The sequence below is a fragment of the Sander lucioperca genome, chromosome 15 (assembly GCF_008315115.2).
Source record: "Sander lucioperca isolate FBNREF2018 chromosome 15, SLUC_FBN_1.2, whole genome shotgun sequence".
NCBI lineage: Eukaryota > Metazoa > Chordata > Actinopteri > Perciformes > Percidae > Sander > Sander lucioperca.
The window spans coordinates 13,524,919-13,549,460 of record NC_050187.1 but is presented as its reverse complement, the minus strand read 5'-3'; the positions used below and the strand labels follow the sequence as shown (position 1 = coordinate 13,549,460).

Genomic DNA, 24,542 nt, shown 5'->3' with positions numbered 1-24,542 from the left:
TTGAGGTGAGGTGTTAAAAGGGTGTTATATTTGAAATGTAAACCACTACCGATATTCTATAGAAGGCAGTTTTTGTTTTCAAAATGACCCTTTTTTCGTTATAGGGATGTTGTGTCTATGTTGATGGTTTCAAGTGCCCTATGAGGTCTGGAAAACTGTCACGGCTGTCTGTTACTTAGTTTTGCCACTTGATGTTGAAAAGCTTATTTTGCAGCTACCACCGTACGTGTCCGCCTGTGACTACACAGTCAAGTTTTCTCGTCTCCTGCTTTTTGAAGGGTTCACTATCTTCTTTTAGTTGGGAGGCCAACTGGCCCTTACAGATTTGTAAACTTGGGCTGTGAAGAATTAGCCAGGGCAGAGTTGTTTGAGGGAATTTGTCATGCGAGTTAGCCTTTGAAATACTAAACGGGCATGACAAGTGTATTTTTAATGTATTTGACCTCAAGTTTTTTTTTTTTTTTGCCCTAAATCTAGAGGTAGCATGGGGGTGTTTTACAAGACTGGATCAATGAGCAGGCATGCTCACTTTGTCACCGAAATTTAGCACAGCAACAAATTAACTCAACATCAGTGTTAGTTTTCTTCATGAATGGTCAAACTACAATAACATGCCATCTCGTTGCTCCTGTTACTTGAAATGCCACCCAGTGTCTTTGCACAAACCCTATTTTAAAATGACATGACAGTATTTTTAAATTTACCACTAAAAATATGGATTACTCCGCATGTTTTACTATAGATGTAAATATGTTTTGGATTTTTATATTGTTTTGTTTCTTTCCATGCTCACAAGCAGTTGTTTAATAAAATTTGTAATCTTCTGTACAAAAAGCTCGTCTTTATTGAACTTTCTCTCCAAACAGTCGACTTGATTCCATTGTAAGGACCAAAAATAATAAGTGATTATAAGCAAGAGACGACAATCTCCAGTCCCGAACATTCCCCGTTGTGTGTTATTTAGCCGAGATAGAGGGCATGTTGACGTAAACCTTCATCGGAGGCAGCGGTTTAATCTTGCGTCCTGCCCAGCCTCCTTTTCTCTGCCACAAGCCGCTCGAGGGGCGAATGCCAAGCCAGCGGTTGCGACCAGCTTTGCCGATGATCCGTTTATTGTGGTCGATGTTTGACACACGCCCCACCGTTACCATGCAGGTTTCCAATACCTGTGTGGGTCGAGATGACAACATTCAGTTCAGAGCGCAATATGGTTTTAACACGGCAGGTGGAATCTTAATCCAGATGACCTCACCTGAACCTGCTGCTTTGAAGGAAGCTGAATGATTGCTGTTCCATTTACTTTACGAAGCAAAACTCCACTAGTGCCTGAAAACCAAATGAACCACCACGTTCAGTTTAGCGATTGCGAGTCACCACATTTCACAGCTGCTATTACATTGTTCCAAATGCCTGAGGCATTCAGATGACATTAGGTGAAACAATGAATCCCTATAATAAAACTGTCGCAAGGATACAATAACAGAACAGATAATAATGGAAGTTAACTAGAGCCTGACTGATATATCGGCCGATATTAGGCATTTTCCAAACTATCTGTATCGGCCGATAAATTAATATTTAAAAAATAAAATGAAAACGGACGAAACACCCTTCAACCATGTTATGAGTGTTGGCGTTGCATAGTTTGTCCACCAGAGGGCGCTCTACAACGTCCCTGTTGGCAACACTGGTGTTTAACCCTTTAAAAAGGTGCACTATGCGTTCCTGCGTGGTTTCAGCGCGATTTCATTTTTGTCTCAAATCGTAGGCATCTCTCCTTGATCCGCTAGCTGCCTGCCCCCTAAATACACCGTGAAAAAGCCCGGCCTCGGGAGACAACACGGGTCGTAAACGTCAAACAAACACTTAGAGGCACAGGATAGGCACCAAAATACAACAAACACGTTCCAGCCAATCACCGACAAGATGGTTGGGGGAGGGGGTTGGGGTTAGTGACAGTTAGGGGCCATCCACACGGAGACGCTTTTTGATGCAAACGCACGTTTTGCCTCGTTTGGGCCGATCGTCAAACGAATCCTGTAAACGCACTGCCTGAAAACGCACTTTTTTGAAACCTGGTCCCAGGGTGAAAAAAATTCTAAAACGGCTCCCTTTTGGCTTCGTTTGGACGGCGAAGCCGCATACATGCGTATCGATGATGTCATCGCCACACCCCTCGACCTCTAACGTTAAACATCGCTAAAGTAGCTGACGGCTCCAGCAGGGATGTAACATTAACGTTAGCTGCTATGGTTAGCTGTTTATAAAGTGGAAGTAGACAACTTATCAACTAGCTAGCTAATCTGTCTGCTTATCAACTCCTTGAACGGATTATAGTAACTTTTAGCACGGCTTATTGTAGAAAGGCTACCGCAAGAAAAACGTGTAGATTATCAAAAAGACAAGATCATTGATGTTTGTTTGACTGCCGATGTTAGCTAGCAGCGTTAGCGCGATAACGTTAGCTCTGCTAGCTAGCGCGCTGCAATCATGTCCGATGGCAGACAGAATTGCAAAATAAAAAGCAATCCAACAGCACATTACACAATGTAAACAAAGACGCGTTTTCTTGCGGCGGCCTTTATAAAATGAGTAGTGGTGAAAGTTATATCTTATTGATTATGTCTATCATGTTATGATCGAGAGTGACTGAAGACTATGCTCTTCTCCGTTTTTGGTGAATTTCTGTAGCAGAAACAGCGCCACCTATAGGCCTGGAATATGAAGTAGCGTGTTGAGTCCTTTTACAAATGAATCCGTTTGGACGCACATTTTTTTTTGACACGGTTCCAGGGAAGACGGGGAAAAAAAAGATCATTTTGGTACGTGTGGACGTGGCCTTAGTCAGTTAGTCATGACAGTTATGGAAACATGGGGGGAGGGGCGAGCTTGCTCTGTTTTGTTATAAATTTACATGGAACGTCAACAGAAGTGACCATGCAGGAACGCATAGTGCACCTTAAGTTTCATATCTTAAGTTTGTATTTTTATACATTTTATTATTTATCAGAACTTTAATATATTTTGATGGTCCTCTGTTCTGTTCTGACAATAAAACAAACAAGTTTATTTTTAAACTGCATTGTCATATTATTTTAGTGAGGACTCATAAATAACTACAAATAATGTTAGGGAAATCTGTTTGTTTTGTTACACGTTTCTGGATTTTTAAAAAAAATATACATATATCGGCCGATATATCGGAATATCGGATTTTTAAATCACCAAATATTTGTATTGATATCGGCCTTAAAAATACTTTATCAGTCTGGCTCTAAAGTTGACTGTGAAGTTATGATTGGTGTACTTCACTACTTTATGACATTTTAAAGAAAAAATATTCGATTAGCAATCATAAAATAGAGTCTAAACATGCATTTAGGAAATGCTAAGCAGAAACATGCAAATAATGACCTGCAGCACGAATGTACTCCGATCCCCTCCCTGGTTGGATCTCCAGGTTGTTTACCAGTGTCCCCACAGGAAGAGCTCCCAGTGGGTAGGCATCACCCTCATTGGCTGAGACTAAAACAAAAAGGATAGAGTAAACATTTTTGTTAAATACAAATGATCTGTACTTTCAGCATCTTGAGGGGGAACGGGTGGAGGAAGACAAACCAGAGTGGCTCTCATACCTGCCATGCGTCCAATAATTCCAGATGTTTTGATGACGTCTCCAGCCTGCATGTTCTCTGTAGCAATGATCCATCTTTTCCGGTTGCCTCCAGCTACCAGAGCAATGTCAGCAGACCTGTGTAATAAAGATTATGACAACCAACTGTATGTTTAGAATACATGTTAAAGTCCCGTGTGTTGGGAAAAAAAGAAGAGAGTTTATTAATCCCCGGGGGGGGGGTCCCACCTGCATGGATCGTATCGCACTTCCACAACCTTCTCTTCAAAGGGCTGGGCCTCTCGGTTCGGCTCATAGCGCAGTCGCTGAAAGTCTATCCACCTGTATTTTTGTTTATGGCCACCACCAATGCCGTGTGTCCGTATCCTTCCTGGATGGCAGAAAGAAAGATGAGCAACTCTTTGCACTTGGCTCTAGTCAGAACAAGTAGCACAGCTGTTATAAAAGCAAATACATCACTCAATGCTGTCAGCCCTCTGCCCGAGGCTGAACATGACTACTGATCGACGACTTAAGTGGAAACCTGAGGGGAAATTATTATTGGGTGATTCTCATGCTCTACTCATAAAACTATCAAACAGGTGCTTGAGTTCATTTTTTTTTTTTTTTTAAACGCGCCTGCAACTACAGATTATTCATAACAATTCATTATTATTTAACTTGCAGGTTATTTTACGCAGTTAATTGATTCATCGTTTGGTGTATAAAATGTCAGAAAAAAGGTAAAAGAGGAAAGAAAAGATAGATATCTTATAGCCCAAGGTAAAATCTTCAAATTGCTTGTTTTAGCTCTATTTGAATCCTGTTCAAGATGTGTGAACATTTTATTCTATAGGACTATTTCAGTTGTTGCTCTGCAACAACTAAAGTACAAAACCTCGTACAGGTTTACATCAAAAGCTGTTTTACTTAGTCTTATGGAACCTGGTCTAGAGTAACACTGACAGCCTACACACTGTTTAAAACTCTGCACACTGATTTTCTCTGTTCAGATCACATGAGTCTGGGTCTATTTTAAAACCTTCTGCACTTATGCCAGCTGGGCCTCGACTAGATTGACACTGAAGGTCAACAAGACTGTTTTAAACTCTGTTTGAGATGTGTACACATTTAATCTATTGGTGAAAATAGAACAAATTCAGTACTGCACATTAGCAGCCGACTTAAAGTGCTCGTATTATGCTCATTTTCAGGTTCATAATTATATTTAGAGGTTGTACCAGAATAGGTTTACATGGTTTAATTTTCAAAATACACCATATCTTTGTTGTACTGCACATTGCTGCAGCTCCTCTTTTCACCCTGTGTGTTGAGCTCTCTGTTTTAGCTACAGAGTGAGGCATCACACTTCTGTTCCATCTTTGTTGGGAGTCGCACATGCGCAGTAGCTAGGTAAGGACTACTAGCCAGTCAGAAGCAGAGTATTAGGGAGTGCCACGCTAGCAGCTAGGCGAGCATTATAACGTGTGTTACAAAGTGACTACAATAGAGCTGTTTGGAGCAGATTAGAGATGGTAAGTCCCTTTGAGGTGGACTTTGGGCTTTTTCACTTCGTAAACCTATAACGTGCACAAAAAGATATATAACACAATGAAGGAAAGGGAAAAGGCCAAAAAGCATAATATGAGCACTTTAAACGTTGTCTTCCTTCACCTTTGCTTGTGTCATTTATTCCATTCTTCTATATTGACCACAATCTTTACCTGAGTGATCTCTGCCTCCTGTCTTTTTCATTCCTATAGGCCTGGTGGTGTACTTCTCCCTCTGCTTCCAAAATGTCCTGTTCTGCTCCAGAGAGGCTGTGGTGAGGAAGCCTCTGCACTGCCCGACTGTACTGGTTACCTGAGTTCCCAGCTTGGTCAGTGCAACTGCCTGTTAATACAAAAAGCAAAATAGACACCATTGTGTTATCACTTCTTTCACCATTGTGTTATCACTTCTTTTATAAAAATGTCAATAAAGAAATTGTAAAAAAAAAAAATGGATAGTTGGCAAAATAGATAGTTTGATGGCTGTGCTGATGATTCAGATCTCCAGTATGGATTGACAGGCAGTGGATGTTGTTTACCTGCGAGGAGAGCAGAGCAGGCTGGGACAGAGTCAGGGAGCGCAGGGCTCGAGTTAGACACGACACCGCCATCATTACCACGTCCTCCTGACACAGCTGAAGAGCACAGACAGAGGTCAGTTTGCCAGCTGCTATAATAGTTTTGTGGCTTTGGTTCAGAATCAGAATCAGAATCAGCTTTATTAGACTCCGGCTAATCTTTGCTCTCAAAGTACAACACTCACTTAACATAGAAGAATAAAAACAGAAAGGACAGTAAGAAATATATATATATATATATATATATATATATATATATATATATATATATACTGTTAAGTATGCAGTATAACAATACAATATAATTTAGAAATTTACAAAATATATACAATAATAATTGAAGAGAGGGAAGGGAAGGAATAGTGCAATATCAGTCTGAGATTTAAGAGTTAAATATAAATATAGTGCAAGGCAGTTCAGTGCAATAACATATTAATAACAATATTGTAATTGTAAGATTGAAAATAGACATGACGTTGATTTGTCTTTCTCACTAACGTTACCTGGCGTGCACCATTTGCTCGACTCTATCCGGTCTACACATTTCTCCTGCTCTGAATTCAGCTTTTTACTTAACTAAGCCTATAGAAATCATATCTTTAGAGGTCAACTAAATATAATTACCTACATATGTTTCAACTGCATACTATGCTGCCATCACCCTAAACCTAACCTTACCAAATGGCCAATAACATGAGCTATCGCTAGGTTAATCATCAAAGCTCTATAAATACACCTCCCTTTTATTTTCTGTTTGAATAAACTAAGCCGAATTAACCACGTATATCATGTCCAAGTTAGGCTACTAAATAACTCAGTGTAATAGTAACATTAAACCAACCTTTATATTTGACTTATTTCATCACAAGCTTCTCGTCGGCGTCCTTCACGGTCCTGCACGCTGCGTCGCACACTGATGACGTATCCTCCGATATCCTCTGTGGACTGTACACACATATAGCTAGATATAAAAGAGTTAAACACAAGTTAAAGTTGATTGATGATATATCAATCTTCCATTGTTACAGCTTACAGGGTACGTATGTACACCTGTCGTAATACATACAGTACAGTAGCAATAGATTAATCTACCGGCTTCTTCATTCTCATCAGATAATAATTTCTCCTCTAGGTGGTAGAATTGCCTTCTTAACGTACAGTAATGTAACAGTGGATGCGATCTCTAACCTCCTATTGCTGTACAATAAATACTACTTGTTCGTCTCCCACTAAGCTAATTTCTCCTTCCTTTTCATGAGGCCCATGCATTAAAACTGTTTTAGACACATTGACATCCAACCGTTCACATAGCCCACAGGTTGAATGAACAATGAAAATATTGATTTCAAGTTTCAAAAGTCTTACTGTCATTTTGTCACTTCACACTGAATGTTTAGAATATGGGTTAAATGATATACAAGAGTGTGGTGTGACTAGTGAACATGTCACAAGAATGAACTGCAAGCCCTTTTTCTAGTTTGTACCATAGACTGTAAATAGTCAATGGTTTGTAGTAGTTTTCAGATTACATTATGTGATTACATAATTGCAAAAGGGTTCGCCAATGTTTTCTCAGTTAGCCTTTTAAAATGATATCAGATTAGTAAACAGAATGTACCTTTGGAACATTGGATGAATGGTTGCTGATAATGGACACTGTAGATATTGCATTAAAGATCAGCCACTTCTTTCTACAACAGTTGAGAACCCTTTTGCAATTATGTAAGCACATATATATATATATATATATATATATATATATATATATATATATATATATATATATATATATATATATACACACATTGAATGAATAATAATGAATAATTCTAGTAGTTCAATGCTGGTAGAATTATTCATTATTATTCATTATTCTTTTTATGGTGAAATTGATGGGCTATTAGTCGAGTGTGTTTGAAAGTTAAAATGAAACCATAAAGTTACAGTCATCTTCTGATTTACAATCATTTTAAAGTGTAAAGATTTGTAATATTTGACTAAACATTTGTGTTTGTAGACACCAATATAGATAGATAGATAGATAGATAGATATATAGATAGATAGGTAGATAGGTAGACAGATAGATAGATAGGTAGACAGATAGACAGATAGACAGACAGACAGACAGACAGACAGACAGACAGATAGACAGATAGATAGATAGATAGATAGATAGATAGATAGATAGATCAGCCATACAGTCTTGGCTAGATCTGGCAGTCGAAAACAAAACATGACGTCACTATAATTCAACTCAGCTGCAGAGGCTGCTGGGAGAATCTTGCTGTGTCGGAGACATTTTGGATTTAAAGGGGCTGAGCCGTCAGTCCTAGCTCTTGGTAAGTTATAGCTGTCTGTATTTACACTTACTAATTTTACAATTGTGTGACCCTTGTATATGACCGTGTATTTAAGTGGTGTCAATTTAAGATACCGTGTATAGAAAGGATCAGCTCGGCGGTTTGAACAGGGTGAACTCCTAACATCTAGCTAGCTAGGGAGTGGTGATGCTAGCTGGTTAGCTGAAGCTAGCTAGCCGCTAACCGGAGCGCTAAACAGATCAAAAAGCAAGCGTCATTGTAAGATTTGCTAAATTAAAAAGTGTTCCTCCAAAACAAACCACAACAAATCTAGTAAAGGAAAGCACGGGTTAAATCTGCCCTTATTGTTAATATGGACCCTTTAGATGGAGGTAGAATACAAAGCCCCGTTGTGAACTGCGAAAGTCATAACAAAATGAAATTGTTGGTCTAATAACGAGCAGCGCTCAAGTCAAATGATAGACCATCCGATCCGTTGTTTGACGTGTTGTATTAATTTGCAAATGTTCAGAAAATTCTCTGTGTTCCAAGCACGTTAAGGTTGTGCAGAGTCATTAACATGTAGCTACCACGATATTAAATCAAATGTCCAGCATCGTGGGTCAACACTGCTAACGTTATATCATTTGTAGGGATGTGTAAACAACAGTGTTATAAGCAAAGGTGTCGCCTTTTCTGCATAATAACCCTTAGGTTAGGCAGATGCTCTACCTAGTATTTTATTCCTGCACCAGTAGCAATATTCAGGCACACAGTTTTCAGACAACCATTAGTGGGAAAACTGCCCTCCAGCTGCTGGTGTGATGGATGACTGTGGACAGTGGCACTTACCTCCTGGTTGTCCCAGACCGCCACACCCTCCTTGGTGGCTGGGTCTCCTTTGTGTCTGGTAGTGATGCGGACAATGTTGTTGGATTGCTGTTTTTGCAGAAAACAGAGGAAGATGGAGTGATCTATTGGTGTCAAACTTGATTAAGTAGACAGGAAATGCTTCTCTAGGGAGATGGAACAGAGACCGGCCACTGGCTTGTTGATGCACCCACCACAGTCTGCCTTTTTCCATTTCCCAAGCTAGTATTTTATTACTAATAAAGGCACCACACCCTCTCTCGAACAGTCTCAGTTGTATTTGCTCATTAAAGATTTCCAGCTCAGCTTTTCAGTAAGGTTAAAGTGATGTAAATTGAAACCAAAGCCACATGACTTTAGAGAAGAAAATTGCAGCTTATTAAGAGTTGTTATCCTGCCCTTTTAAGTCAGTAAGATTCGGTGGCCGGTTTAGCTCAGTTGGTAGAGCAAGCGCACATATATAGAGGTTTACTCCTCAACGCAGCGGCCGCAGGTTCGACTCTGACCTGCGGCCCTTTGCTGCATGTCATTACCCTTCTCTCTCCCCTTTCATGTCTTCATCTGTCATGTGGAATTAAAGGCCTAAAATGCCCCCCAAAAAAAGTCAGTAAGATTCGATGTGCAATTACCCGTGGCAACAGGAGATCAGTGGGCAAAAGCGCAGTCGACTTGAAAGACTGTAGTACAGCGAAGGAAGGGAGATATTCAAAGAAACGAGGGCCTGAGTGATGATGGTGATTTCCAAAGGGAGATGTGATGATGTCAGGGTTGAGGCCTCTCCGGAGATGGAGACTAATAAAGAGCGGAGCTCTGGGTGGGCAAACACGACAGAGAGGTGGCCCCGGTTTCCACTGCTCCAAGGGAAATAAACCTGTCAATACAGCGTACAGTTCTTTTCTGTAAACACAGAACTGTCTTCCATTACGCTGTTCGCTCCTCTTGGGCATTTCTATTAGCTTCTGGGCAGGATGTGCTATGATTGCTACAATATAATATGACCTTTGATATAGGTTTATATCGAGGTTGAGTCATCTGACTCGGCCGTGAAATTCAGTTTCTGGTCCTTCTGATCTAAACCATGTCAAATTTAAGAACTGTCTATGTAGTTGTTTTTAAAGAGGTTTGAGTTTTATTAGTAAACAGAATTTTGATAATATGAGGTTTGATTAACACTATTTTGGATTGATTTTTCTCTTAAGGCCCATGGACCACAAGTGATCAATCTCTCCAGATATGTTTGTGCTTGTATTAGAAAAATCCAATGTAATCATGAAATCACAAACTAGATAGTTCTCAAATCGCTGCTGTATTATTGAGCCCTTGGACATCACTGAAGAGGTTGCCTGTCTGTATGAATACACATTTCCTGATATATGAAATATGATCATTGCCGTCCCCTGACACAGTTGCAAGTGTTTGCTGGGCTACAAATGGCTCCTATCATTTTATGACCATTTGCTGGATTGCACGTGGTTTGGTCTTAGATTAGAAGTGAAATTGACTCAGCAGACATGCTGCTTGGTGCTAAGGTGAGAAAGTAGGCCCGGGAGCTACATGTGAATCAGTGTAATATTATTTTCACGTAACCTGTAGTACCACGAGACTGTAGGTTTGGACCTTGCAGCGTGTTGTGTGTGTGCCCTTATCCTTGGGGTCATGTGAAACTCTGTTTGTGCCTGTAAACAGTGTCATAGAGTCCATCCCAGTTAAAGACCTATTCCTTTGTGTCTGATGAGGAGCAGAGTCTAGATCAGGGTGGCTCCCTCCCCCCATCCGACCTGCTCCTCTGCTCTCCTCCCCGCTGTGGGCGGGGCTGTCTCTTGATGTGCGCCCTGAGCTGATGTTGGTTGTTCTGACAGAGCAGTGGGAAGGTCATCATCCTCCCGCACGCAGCTCTCGTCCTCCTCTCCCCGCCATCGGCACTCATCACTCTCACTCCTGTCCTGTTTCTTTCCCATTTGCCTCTGTTTCGCACCGAAGGTTTCCCTTTTCATTTTAAGGAGGATCACTTCGGATTAGCACAGCGGTTTTAGGATGATGCACTTTGCCAGCGTGTAGCGCTATTGCTGGAGGAGGAGTCATTATTTCATCAGCTTTTCACCGTGCCAAAGTATGAGGCTCTGATCTGCCACTGAGACCAAGGTTAGTTTTCTGGTCCAGCAAGCTGTATCAGCTGGAAATATTGCCAGCAGGAATGATAGATGGATTAAGCCTTTAGTCGGCATCTAGTGGGTTTTGTAATAAATATAAAGAGTGAGAGCTTAATTTGCACATACAGTGATATCTCTTTTAATTGCCAGTAGATATTTACACACATATGAGGAATGTATCCTTTGCATATAACCCATCATGACTAATTAGGATGGGTAGGCAGCTACAGTCCGGGGACCAACCCCAGTTTATAATGCCAGTACCTACGTCAAGGGCAATGGCAGGAGTTACCTGTCATGCATGTCTTTATGGTGGGAGGTAACTAACACAAGCAAGGCGAAAACATGCAAGCTCCACACAGAAAGCCCCTGGCCGGACCCAGCATTCAGCAGTGTCTACTTTGCTGTGAGGCAGCAGTGCTCATCACATTGTTTATATGTTGTTTTTCCTCATGAAGGAAAGCCATGACCCCCTTTGGTTAGAATGAGTTGTTTCACTATAATGGTTCCTACATACAAACATGCCACTCTTAATGGTTTTAGCAACCATACGTTTCTTTAAATAGTCTAATCTGTTGCAAAGTACCAGTGTGAGGCAGGAACATCTGTTGATGCACCATGTCTTATCTATGTTGCGCATGTGGCAGGTCAGGTAGCTCTGAGCTGGTGGTATCCTCGTGTGCCCGTGTTTACTTTTTTGGCTTGTTTTAGGAAGTGAACTTTTGGTTTTACTAGCTGCCTAACTTGCAGCTACTGAACCTCGACTAACACTTGATCCTGGTCCTTCCTTTACCTGATCGTGAGTAGGGTTGGGCATCGTTTGGATTTTAACAATTCTGATTCCAACTGCGATTCTTCCTTTCGATTCCGGTTCTTATCGATTCTCGATTCCAGTTCTTTGAGGGGTGGAGTTGAAACGGGTCCCATGCTTATTTCACAAATAAGAGGAAAGTTTTATTTTGATTCAATGGTGGGTTGCAGTTTTACCGAGCTTTTTCAACGTAAAATAAAGCCCCACTAGAGCGCCGCTTACTGTGCTCCACGGCTGCAACACAACAAGCGCCTGGCCGCTTCGGAAACTAGCGCTAAACTTGCGCATGTTAAATTTGGAACCCATGATCAGATTTGAAACCAAATCCTCCAAACGATTCCAATAAAGAAACGATTCCTGGAATCGTAATTTTTGAACCGATTCCAAGTAGGAATCGGTTCTCGATGCCCAACCCTAATCGTGAGGGCATTTGGATAAAAGCCCAGATCAAATGAACGTGTGCTCCCTGCTGTATAGTGTAATGTGTCGTCATGTATACGGTGAGTGCATTTTTCCTGTTGTCCCAAAAGCGCTGTAATCCATTTTCAGCATTCTGAGAAGTCTTATCCTGGCCTGATGAATTGAAGCTGGTACGTAGCCGGTCAGTCATTTCCTTTAGTCAGTCTGTTGTTTTTCATATGAACCTGTGACGCTGTCATGTGCTTCATGTGCACGTGATTTTGATGAAACACAACAAAGTCAATGTTAAAGATTAATTCAAGGGCGGCCTTTGTGAAGAAAAGCAGCAGGCCTGTTGGACTTTAGCTCACCTCTTAAAAGACTCAGAAAATATTAACTTGAGCTGTCTGAGTCCTTCCAGCTGTTTGTGTGTTTCATCAAGCCGAAGCTGCTTGTTTCTCCCCTGACTGTCATACAAGTGCTTCTTCTCTTTGTTAGCTACAGTGTACGCTCGGCTAGTCGTGCCTTTCATCCACTTATGTGTTTTAACTGTTGAGACAAGAGGGTAATAAGCTGTCTGATCTGTGATTATGCTTGATCTTTCAAAGAGATCATTTCATATCTTGATCAGAGCAGGTAAGAGCTTTGGCGCCAGCGCCTATCAGGGAGAAAAGTACTGTAGGCTGCGATGGCAGAGCAAACTTCTCCTCATATTTTCTCTATGCAAGTTAGGCTTGTATCCCGTTGACTTAAAGGTATTTTATTAGCTAAAATCAATGTCTTCATTCATAAATATGTCCTCATTGGTGTAAAATGACCTCTGCCAATGATCTGACTTATCCTCGTAAGCGAAGAATTTCTTATCTGTATTTACATTGGACGGGCCAGTCCAAGGAGGCTTCCATGTCGTTCCGCCATTTTGAAAAACTCTAATCTCCGAGAGGGACATAAAGCACTAGCCTACCTGTCTAGCTAACCCACAACGCGTTTTCGTTCAGAGCCAGCGTCACGTGACTGAAATCAGCTGAAACAAAGGAGATCAGCGAGAGGCGCTTGTCACTGCCCCGGCAAATTTGAAAGCCTGCACCGCACTTTAGTTCATAATGGAGGACCGTACTTACGCCGAGCCACAGGAGAAGGAATCCTCGTCGCCAAAAAAAGAAGAGATGTTGTCATAGCTTCTTGGTACATCGGCTACTGTAGTTGCTACACGCATTTGAACAAGCGAGGCGCTAGAGAGCACTATTCGTCTGAATGCAAAATACAATTTCACCGCTAGATGGGAGAAATTCCTACACAGTGTACCTTTTAACTTATGGCTTTTTGTAGCACAATGCTCATATAGCTTATGACTCTAAATGCTACTTAACTCAAACATCTTATATGACACTTGTCTATTTGAGTATGCAAATGACAGCTTGATTTGTTTGTTGCATTTAAATGGACTTGTATGTAAAGTAGCGAGTCGGTTTTTTGTTAGGACAGAATGGCTTTCAGTTATCTATTTTTCCTTCATGTATTGTAAGTTCTCCCCAAAACGTGTTACTTCTTGCCTGCTGAATAACTTTACAGTTAGCACATTTTACTGTTCGGCACGCTTGCATCCACTGAATGCAAGCCCTCTGGTCATTTTGTTTTTGGCATCCTAAAAATTTTTTTATATATCTGAATGTACATGCCCATTTGATTGTGATGCTTGGCCTCAATTATGTTTTTTTTTTTTTTAAATGCTTAGCAACGAATACAAGATCACACTTTCTTTCCCTAGACTTCCATGTAGGTATATATGTGATGATCTGAAATCTCTTGAAGTGGTTTAGAGTGCATGTTACTATTAATTTATTATACGTTGTTTTATTAAAATGGGGTCATTTGATGTGGGAGGAAAACTGCTTAATGGATCTTTTCACAGCATTCCTCTGAAGAGGTTGGCTGTCGCTGTGAATTAGCTTTTTACTGCTCTTCTGTTTCTTCCTGTAAAATGGAAGTGAAGACATGGTTGTATATGAAGTGCAATAAAGTACAAAATTGCAGATGAGAGGTGCTCAATGTCACCTCTGAGTACCATATCTAATATGCTGAATATCTGTCGGCACCGTTTCAGCGTTTTAACAACTTAAACAACATTCCTGCTTTGCATCAGGCTTACACTGAGGCTTCAGGAAGTTAACAAAAAAAGTGTATTTGTAGGAAAAACGAAAAATCTATTGAGTTATGCTTTGTTTTTTTTTAAAATCTTCAATGGATTTTAGGAAGCGTGTTCATGAACCTAAGGATGGTTAAAGGTGCCCTGCCACACATATTTCATTACTTTGTGGTAAAGTCTGAAGTCCTACCATGGACTCTGTAACATTTGCTTTTGTGGAAAAAATGCCTTGGTTACCTTGTTTCAAGCCATTCTAGCGTGATATAGAAAGCCTGCAGGAAGACTCGGCTTGATTTGTGCCAGTTCTCATTAATATTCAACGAGCTAAGCTGCTTGACTCTGATTGGCTAACAGCTAGCCAATGAGAGCCTGGCTGTCAGCATCCTTTACGCAGCGCAACTGGGCGAGCTCATGAATAGTAATGAGCTCAGGCAACACCACGTCAGACTGAGCAGCTTTTCTAACTGGCCTGATTTCTCTGCTTATTTCTTTTCAGTGGCTAGAGCTGACAGAGGAAGTTAACAGTTCATTTTCACATTCACAACATAACACAAACACATATGGACCTAACATATTTCAAAAAATACAAGTAAAAACGTTTTGTGTGGCAGGGCACCTTTTAAGCTTTTAATTAGAGGAAAGGAAAAACAATCATTTCAAGTTGAGAGGGTTTCACCTGACAGCAGATACGTACGCATATATCTTCGCTGTATACACTCCGTAGTGTTTGGTTACCTGACACTTTTTATAATCAATCGATCACTGCTGCTCCAGCTGGTGGTACACAGGCTCCACTGTCATCCTGAAGCTCATTTCCACAGGCCCACTGACGTCCAGTTGGCCATTAGTTGACTTCAGTAGCTGCGCCCTTTCGCTTGTCTAGTGTCCATCATTAAATGTATTAGCATCATGAATAACACTCCCCCGAACAGAGCCCAGCTGTGATTACATGATGTGACATGCATAACATCACAGGAGGGACGTAATTACTAGATACTAGCAACAGACTCATTTGGTAGTTTCTACCAATGTCGGCTGTAAAGCTGAGCCAAGGGCCACTGAGAATACACAAGCAAATTACATATTCCGTAGCTAGCAAATTATGGTGGGCAGCCATTAGAGCTGCAACGATGAATTGAACTGTTAGAACAAAAGATTTGATGGGCTACGTTAACTCCAGGTCTCAACAACAGGATTTAACATAGCCGTCATTATCTCTTCTGTTTTCACATTTGCACAGCAAATAGCTATTTATTGCAGTTGTTTAGGGCTTTTGTTGGTCTTTTTTATTTTCTCAATGCTCTGCTTTAAATAGACAATTTCTGAAATGCGAGTAGCAAAGCAGGGAGCGGCTCACCAATGTGTGCGGTATATGTTTTTTTCTCTTGGCAGATGGCGCTCAGCTGGTGTTTATCACTGTAAGCCCCCTCATCCTTAACCTGGTGTCCTCACTGCTGCTAAAATGCAGACTGCACTAGCTCAACATTAGCCCAGTCGGAAGGGCAGGGCCGCTTTTTGCACTGACATTTGCATGACGTAGCCAACACTGACGTGGCTCAGCGAGTCATAAATAATCTTCAGAATGTTTGAGGAAAATGGCACATGTTCCATGCAACCTGCATTAACCAAAAGGGCTGACATTTCTCCAGAACACACAATATTATTGACACTGGAGGTTTTTATCTGCAACTTGAACAGCTGCTAAGCTGCTGTATTTATGAGGCTTTTGTCATGTCATACTCTCCTGGATTCTTCAGCCAGTCATGCAGCCAGGCAGCTAGGCCTCTGTTTGGATAAAGTGCTGGCACCAGAAGGCAGGCACACTGCAGCATCTGTGTGCCCTCTGTTAACACTGCGAGCTGCAGCCCTTCTCCCAGAGCTTATTATAGGTGGCAAATCCCTACAGTCTGTCCACCAGAATAATATGTCCCTGTGGCAGGCTTTATACCCATGTCGATACTCTGCATGTGTCCTTTCATTTCAACCCTTGCAGCTCAGTTTTTCACGAGCTTGGTTAGAGCCTAGTTCATGTATGTTTTATTTAAAAACCCTTCTGTCTTATCTTGTTGAACGGCATACATTCTGAATTTGTCTAATTAAACGGCTCAAAGAAATGCTTACCTATCTCACTCATGAAATTTGAATGGCCTTATCTCCCCGTGCAGTGATAAAACATGAGTTCATTACCCCTTTTATGGCTGTCGCGTTGTGCGTTGGTCATGCTGCGAAATTTCAAGCAGAGCTAAGAATTATGACGCGGTGTCTGTCAGCATCACGGGCGGGGCTCTACACTGTCAAGGCATTGATATCTTTAAACAGAGAGAGTGGCTTGGGTCATGTCACCCCAGCAGAGAATGCCTTAGGTGGTCTATAGTGTGAAAGATCATTTTGATATTTGAAGATACTCTCAGTTAAATAGAGGAAAAGTAACAAGGGACGTGTTGTGACAGTTGCAGTCCAGCTGAGCTCTCGAGTTTTGTGTGTTGCAATTTTCAGTGTTAAGAAGCACAGCTGCATCTTTGGAAGACCGCGATTAAAATGTCCTTTTAATGTGACAGCTGCTGCTGTTTTACATTTTTCCCGCAGTTTCTACTGGGTTAGTCTGTTGTAACAGCCGGGTGCGTTTTTTTCCAATCTGCATTAGGTTTCCCTGAGCTAACTAGAAGATGTCCACCATGGTGTATCCACGGGAAGAGAAGCTGGAGAAGCTCTCTCAGGAGGAGATCATCTCCAACACAAAGCTGGTGATCCAGGGTCTGGAGGCCCTGAAGAATGAGCACAACTCCATCCTCCACAGCCTCCTGGAGACCATCAAGTGCCTAAAGAAGGACGAAGAGGCCAACCTGGTGCACGAGAAGTCCAACCTGCTTCGCAAGTCAGTGGAGATGATTGAACTGGGCCTGGGAGAAGCTCAGGTAAGACGGTGCTAGAGGCATCAGGAGGGCAAAATGTATTTTCCTACCTAATGAGTAGTTTGGGCACTTGGATGATATGAGCAAAAAAAGAAAATGCCATGTAAAAGAAAATGGGTTACAGTTTTTAATATCAGAATTGGCAGAAAAAGAGGAGAATGGTTCACAATGTAGTAAATGAGTGTTCTTTAACCCACACAGCCATGTGTTACCGTCTTCCACTTTGTGTGTTTCTGCTTCCTCATTCTATACTGAGCTTGTGTGATGATCATGATTCATTCAGAACCAGCCCCGGTTTTATTCTCTCCTGCTTTTGCCGCTGCGGCAATTTGTCCCTGGTAAATATCATTGCTCTTGAACGCTGCCTCCATCCCAGGTGATGATGGCCCTGTCCAACCACCTGAACGCCGTGGAGTCTGAGAAGCAGAAGCTGCGCGCGCAGGTGAGGAGACTGTGCCAGGAAAACCAGTGGCTGCGGGACGAGCTGGCCAACACCCAGCAGAAGCTGCAGAAGAGCGAGCAGAGCGTGGCCCAGCTGGAGGAGGAGAAGAAGCACCTGGAGTTCATGAACCAGCTCAAAAAGTATGATGAGGACGTCTCACCCACTGTAAGTACTGTAAGCAATCACAAATGCATCTACAGATTGTTACTCAGTCACTCACACACAATGTGTTTTTTGGGAGATTTATGTTACTGTGTACATTTTGTGTGTTGTGATTAGATTGCTCTCATTGTAACAGAATTCTTTAAAATATATTGTTTAGGGCTGAAACTAACAATTATTATCATTATCGATTGATCTGTCGATTATTTTCTCGATTAGTTGTTGGCCCAAAGCCCAAGATGTTGTCTCAAATATCTTGTCTTGTCCACAACTCAAAGATATTCCGTTTACTGTCATAGAGGAGAGAAGAAAGGGGTCAGCCCTATGTTCCCACAGCCCAATGGTCCCACAGCCCTATGTTCCCACATTTCTAAGAATTTCTTTTCCAATGAAAATTAGGCCCTATGTTCCCACAGCCCTATGTTCCCACATTTCTAAGATTCTTCTTAAAATTAGGCCCTATGTTAGGGTTAGGGTTACATTCCATCTGTAGTCCATTGCTACTGGATAATAGGTTGGGTGTAATTGGCTACCAAATTGGAAGAAAGGGGGATAAAATATGATACAAATTTATGAAACTGGAAATGTAGCAACATAGGGCCTAATTTTGGAAAAAAATCTTAGAAATGTGGGAACATAGGCACGCTCCCAGAAGAAACTAGAAAATATTCACATTTAAGAAGCTGGAATTCAAACCGATTATCAAAATTCTTGCCGATTATTTTAGTATTAGTTTGTTTAGTATTAGTTTAATACTTATACAACTCCTGAGCTCTAAACCGTGAACGTGACTAATGTAACTCTTATGGGCAGCAAACTGTCAATGATATGTGATACAGGAGAACAAACTCTGCTGCTTAGTCTTCCAGGAAGGAGCCTTTCTGGTCAGGTCCTCATTGATCTGATGGTGGGGATGAATCGCTGTATATTCTGACCTTATTCTTAGTCATAAAAAGAGACCGTATCGTATAGCTGTATCCACTAACTGCTTATTGCAGGAATCCATCATGCCAATACCCTGTCCCTGAAGGAACCTTATTCGTGCTCTGGAAGCAGCTTTTTCATTTTCCAGCTTTTAACAGGCTTCCACTTTAAAGTCTAACCGAAATCACCCTTAGTCATTTTATAGAATCAGAATCAACTTAAATGGCCAAGTAAGTGTGAACGCATACAGGGAATTTGACTCCGGCATTTTTCTTTGCTCTCAAAATGCATACAGCTCGGCTAAAACAAGGTATAGAACGCTGACATTACTGCTTTATGCAAAGTTCGATTGGCCGTATTGAAATAAGATAAGATCACTACACAAATAGGATATCCATCTAAAAAAGACGGATACCTAACAGTATTCAAAACTAGAGGGCGTCATCATGAAAGCAGAAAATATAAAATTCTGTAAACTGGTTTCTGATTTATCTCAAATAAAAACATAGGACAAGTGATTGACAGAGCAAATATGTATGTCGTAGTACACAAAAAAAAGCAATTTATTTTCAGTTGGACTTTAATAAAAAAGTCCAATGTATTCTGTCAAGGTGCAAAAAATGCGCTCATGATATTATGATAAGTATAATTTTAACAGAGTGTCGAATGTATTGGTCTAAATGATCTTATACTACCAATTGCATATTTGTAACTACAAGATAAGATGATATCCCTTTTTTTTTCCATGTTTGATATTATTATACTAATTATGAGGTATTATTATGTTAAAAGACTCCTTGGCTTAGATGTTTAAAAAGATAAACCCTACATGACAGTGTTGCCAGATGGTTGTCTGTGATTCCAGCGGTCTGTTAGAGGATCTGACTGGCAGCTTTGTTTGGTCCTCTCAGCAGGAGGAGAAGGACCGAGAAACACCCAAGGACTCCCTGGACGACCTCTTCCCCAACGATGAGGAGGAGCATGGCCAAGGAAGTAAGAACAGCAGTATTTAGCATTTCAGCATGGCACTATGATTTTATTCACCCAGTAGGCTGTCAAACCTGATAACAGAGTTTGTCTAAGATTGGAGTTTGCTTCCAAAATGTTATAGTCAACCTAATTTAACGATGTAAGCGCACGGCGTGAAGCGCATGTCGCACCTGCGTTTAGGGCGTGTCCAAATCCACTTTTGCTAGTTTGATGGCGGAAAAAAGGTGGTTCAAAAGGGTTGTACTTATGTCTTCATGAATTCGTAGGTGTGTTTTGGGTGTAACATGCAATAAACCAATCAGAGTGTCATCTCCCATTCCCTTTGAAAGCCAGGCGCGTTTGGACCTTGGCGCATTGCTATTATGATGGCGGATTTGCACCGTAATATTGTTATTTGTAATCTTTTGCATGTTTGTGTGCTGCTGCGCTTCCCTGTGTGTGTGTAACAAGCATAGTTTGCGCGCGTTGTGCATGAGCCTAGGCACATTTTACTAATTTGCTGTTAAAATAACAATGAAATGCTGCGCTATTGACTTTAGTCCAGGTCATTGTTCAATGGCGCGATCACTTCCCACTGCCTCAAGATAGCAATACGCCAAGAATGCACCTGAACACACTTCCCTGTAAGACCGGCACACCCATGGGCGCAAAGATGGGCGCAAAGATGGGCGCAGGTGCATTCGCTGCACCGAGTGTAAGATAGTGCCCTTAGACTAGAGTAAAGAGCTAATAATACATGTTTATCCAAAAGTATTTATAGAATGGGATTAAAATGAATGATTATTCCATTATTAGAAGTGCGCCCGGGTAGCTCACCTGGTGGAGTGTGAGCCCTATGTACAGAGGCTCAGTCCTCAACGCAGCAGCCATGTGTCAAGTTCTGACCTGTGGCCCTTTGCTGCATGTCGTTCCCCCTCTCTCTCCCCTTTCATAGCTGCTGTCCTGTCAACAATAAAGGACTAAAAATCATGATGCACATTTTTGTTGTGGTCAAAATAAAAATAAATAATGAGACTTACATAGTGGATGTTCAACAGGGCACTTTCCACTTTCTGGTAATATGCATATGTTAAAATAAAAAACTTGAATAAGGAAAATCTGGCATATTTTGGTTTGATATTAGGATCATATAGCCCTGATTACCTGGTGTTACATCCCTATTTGAGTAAATTAACCTAACTAACCATCCAAGTCCAGGACACAGGGGTAGATAATGCCGTGTCATGCCATTTGAATTATCTCCATAATGTAACTTATTCCCTGAAACCACAGCATTGTTTGCATACTAATGTATTTAGCGTCATAATCAGGGGGGAGTTTTTTTTTTTTCTTCCTTTGACGTGCATGCTGACCTTTGCCATGTGCGCCTCTGTGCCCCACAGTGCAACACCAACACAACAGTGCAGCCGTGGCTGCAGCCCAGCAGGGAGGCTACGAGATCCCGGCCCGTCTGAGAACCCTGCACAACCTGGTGATCCAGTATGCCTCCCAGGGCCGGTACGAGGTGGCTGTCCCCCTCTGCAAGCAGGCTTTGGAGGACTTGGAGAAGACTTCTGGACACGACCACCCTGACGTGGCCACCATGCTCAACATCCTGGCCTTGGTCTATAGGTCAGAAATGTCTCCACATGGGGACTTTTGCTAGTTATTTTTTTCCCCTATTTCACTTATTCTGTGTTGCCCTCCTTTCTACACACATTTTAGTGCGAGAAACATTCTGTCTCACCCCGTTGTCTCTCCCTCTCATTTCTGCAGAGATCAGAACAAATACAAAGAGGCCGCCCATCTGCTCAACGATGCTCTGTCCATCCGTGAGAAAACCCTGGGCAAAGACCATCCCGCTGTAAGACTCCGCCATCGCCATAGCAACCATATCTTCATGGAGACATATCCATGTTTAGATAGATCAGATTAGTCCTCTGGTGTTGGTTCATAATTGCGCAAAGACTTTGTCAACAGGGAGGCAATAATAGCACAGTCTGCTGTATTTACTGTCTGCATGGATTTTATTTTCATCATTAAAGTATGGATTTTGTGCCTGCAGGCTTTACAGTAATCAATCACAATCTGCTGATTGTCTGCTCGTACATTTAGCATAAACCCAAGTCCTTGCAGTCACAATACAACGACCAATGGGAAAACATTCAAATATACTACCTATTTCATTGCCTTTGTGAACAGATTTGTATGAATCGATTTACACTGGGGCACCAAAACCCCTCATAAAGCCTTAAGGAAGCTATTAAAGTTCAGTGCTAGTCCCTGCAGCTCTGTGGGCTTGCCATTTGCCTCATATAGTTACTCTTGTCCCTCAGTCTTTTCCTCGACACAGAATAATGAAAGACAAAGGCAGGTTACTACCATCCTGTGTAATCCAGGTGGCTTTGAGCTTTTTGAAAAGCTGCTTGATTGAACAATATAGATTTTTAGGACGGATAAGCCATAAGACAACAGTAAAAGTCCTGATATCTTGAAGGGAATTGAGAAAGGAAGTGGCCTCATTCAGGTTTTCTCTTTGTCTGTATGTCCAGGTTGCTGCGACGCTGAACAACTTGGCTGTGCTGTATGGAAAGAGGGGAAAGTACAAGGAGGCTGAACCTCTGTGTAAGAGGGCTCTGGAGATCAGAGAAAAGGTAGGCCACATCCCTGGATTGCACCAGTAGAGCCGCCCACGGCAGTGCTATCGAGGCCTCATCTCAAGGCTAAAACCAGTGAACAATTAGCTCATTGTAATTAACAGTGATAATATTTCAAAAATGTCAGTTGGAGCTGATGTAACACCAGCTACTATAAATAGGGGAAAGAGCAAATTATTTTCTTAAATTGTCTGTGTTTCCGCTGGGGGCCGTCCCCATGTGGGAGTATTTCTAATTGAGAGCACAGCTGAAAAAGGATAGCAGGCGTTGGAGCAGGAGATGGATAGGAGACATGACAAAGCTACAGAGCCCAGCAGCGTACAATGGGTCTCTCTTTGCCTGAAAGCTCTATTCTGCACCCCCTCTATTGACCAGCCTTTTATTAGATCTCCTGAGTGCCTGCAGCAGGCAGACGTGCTGCTCGGTGAAAGCGGCCAGAGGTTACCGAAGGGAGCGATGCATGGAGAAAGCCAAAGGCACTGAGGCAGGGACACAAACTGACATTTTAATTAAAAATATTTGCTTCTTGTTTTCCCTCAGGTCCTGGGGAAGGACCACCCAGATGTGGCCAAACAGCTCAACAACCTGGCTCTGCTTTGCCAGAACCAGGGCAAGTATGAGGAGGTGGAGTACTACTACTGCCGTGCCCTGGAGATCTACGAGAGCAGGCTGGGCCCAGATGATGCCAATGTTGCCAAAACCAAGAATAACCTGGTGAGAGACAAGTTCCCGCACTAGCTTTTATCGGGCTTCTTTTCCATCTTCCTTTCAAACCCTTTCACTTCTACGCTATACTTTTTTATTTTGACAAGGATTACAGGCCCTATTGAGCCGTGACTGTACCAAGGTAAACCCAGGCCGAGTGTAGTTTAAAGTGCCCATATTAAGAAGAAAATCACTTTTTCTGGGATTTGGGGTGTTATTTTATGTCTCTGATGCTTCCACACGCATACAAACTTTAAAAAAAAAACATCCATGTTGTTTTGAGTGAGATATGGGTTTCTGTATGTGTCCTGCCTTCAGTCTCCGGGTGAGCTGTTCAAAATCTGCACGGCTTTCTACGTAACTAGCCGAGACGAGGGGCCTAGGGGGCTAACCGTTAGCATGCTAGCGCTAGCATGCTAGTGCTAGAATGCTAGCTCGTTCTCAATGGCAAAACACTGCTACAACACACACGAATTCACCCTAATCTACAAAATAAATTGTATAGAACTACTTACATGTCCCTGTTCTGCAGGTATTCCACACAAAGTTGGAAGTGCGCCCTCGTTTAGAAGAAGTCTCCCAGCTAATCCTGCCTTGTACAGGCCGAAGTTGGAGAAACAGCTAGCTAGCTCATGTAATCCTTACCTAGCTACTGCGCATGTGCGACTGACAACAAAGATGTTACAGAAGTTGCGAGGTCTCACTCTATAGCTAAAACAGAGACCTGAACACACAGGGTGAAAAGAGGGGCTGCAGCAATGTGCAGTACAACAAAAATATGGTGTTTTTTGAAAATTAAACCATGTAAACCTATTCTGGTACAATCTCAAATTACAATTATGAACCTGAAAATGAGCATAATATGGCCACTTTTTTATTGTGAGCAGACTCTCTCTTGTTCTCTTGGCCTGAGCTTGGTCTCTGCGGGGGTTGTCAGCATGGAAACTGGAACTGCTTTCTCCCTGCAAAGCTTCCACTTGAGATGTCTTTCAAAACTGTATTGTATTCAACTGATGTTTTGTTTTTTTCAGATTTATACTGTGCCTGACTTCACAAAAGGGGCACTATTTTTTCAAAGCGTGTTTTTTTTTAAAAAGAAGTTATGAAAGGCAGCCGAATATGATATAGTTTTACTCTCTCAGCCTAAGCGTCTTCTACTTTGGGTGTTTATAGAGCAATTTTGTTATTACAAAATATACAATTTTTTTGTTCGATAAGCCTTGCTAACAGGATACCAAGCCACTAGTCGTTTGTCTACCTTGCTTCTTCTCCTTACTGCTTCTGTCCTGTCTCACTGAGTATGGAGAGGCTGTTTGGAGACAGTAAGGGAGGCTCTGTGGTACTATATCTGTC

At 41.7% G+C, this 24,542-nt stretch overlaps 2 protein-coding genes across 11 annotated transcripts in view; one reads left to right on the top strand and one right to left on the bottom strand.

The window, feature by feature from the left end:
- Window positions 1–72: 72 nt before the first annotated feature.
- mrpl2 (mitochondrial ribosomal protein L2) lies at window positions 73–6,702 on the bottom strand. Of its 2 annotated transcripts, none has more exons than XM_031284073.2 (8): window positions 6,583–6,702; window positions 5,703–5,798; window positions 5,338–5,506; window positions 3,863–4,004; window positions 3,636–3,751; window positions 3,415–3,525; window positions 1,253–1,326; window positions 73–1,166 (listed from the first exon to the last, which is right to left on the bottom strand). In XM_031284073.2, the coding sequence occupies exons 2-8, from the start codon at window positions 5,775–5,777 to the stop codon at window positions 957–959; spliced, it is 897 nt and encodes a 298-aa protein (XP_031139933.1). In that variant the 5' UTR covers window positions 5,778–5,798; window positions 6,583–6,702; the 3' UTR covers window positions 73–956. The 2 variants fall into 2 exon arrangements, with proteins under 2 accessions (XP_031139933.1, XP_035847942.1); XM_035992049.1 differs by having other exon boundaries at window positions 5,703–5,879; window positions 6,583–6,688.
- Window positions 6,703–7,969: 1,267 nt separating this feature from the next.
- klc1b (kinesin light chain 1b) overlaps window positions 7,970–24,542 on the top strand; it is a 29,283-nt gene continuing 12,710 nt past the window's right edge. For 6 of the 9 annotated variants that reach the window (XM_031284077.2, XM_031284074.2, XM_035992059.1 and 3 more), the window contains exons 1-8: window positions 7,970–8,081; window positions 17,063–17,333; window positions 17,707–17,937; window positions 19,770–19,851; window positions 21,231–21,459; window positions 21,604–21,691; window positions 22,380–22,481; window positions 23,025–23,198. In XM_031284077.2, coding sequence (XP_031139937.1) covers window positions 17,085–17,333; window positions 17,707–17,937; window positions 19,770–19,851; window positions 21,231–21,459; window positions 21,604–21,691; window positions 22,380–22,481; window positions 23,025–23,198 — 1,155 coding nt within the window. In that variant the 5' untranslated portion in view covers window positions 7,970–8,081; window positions 17,063–17,084. Of the gene's footprint in view, window positions 8,082–10,781; window positions 11,055–17,062; window positions 17,334–17,706; window positions 17,938–19,769; window positions 19,852–21,230; window positions 21,460–21,603; window positions 21,692–22,379; window positions 22,482–23,024; window positions 23,199–24,542 lie in introns of those variants that run through there. The other 3 variants (XM_031284078.2, XM_031284076.2, XM_031284075.2) reach the window with 2 other exon arrangements.

Bases quoted from the DNA above. Each gene is read 5' to 3' on its own strand.
- mrpl2 (XM_031284073.2), bottom strand. From the start codon at position 5,777: ATGATGGCGGTGTCGTGTCTAACTCGAGCCCTGCGCTCCCTGACTCTG. The intron at 5,507-5,702 runs GTAAACAACATC...TTGTATTAACAG, and splicing joins CTGCTCTGCTCTCCTCGCAG to GCAGTTGCACTGACCAAGCT. The intron at 1,327-3,414 runs GTCATTATTTGC...TTTGGTTTTCAG, and splicing joins GGAGTACATTCGTGCTGCAG to GCACTAGTGGAGTTTTGCTT.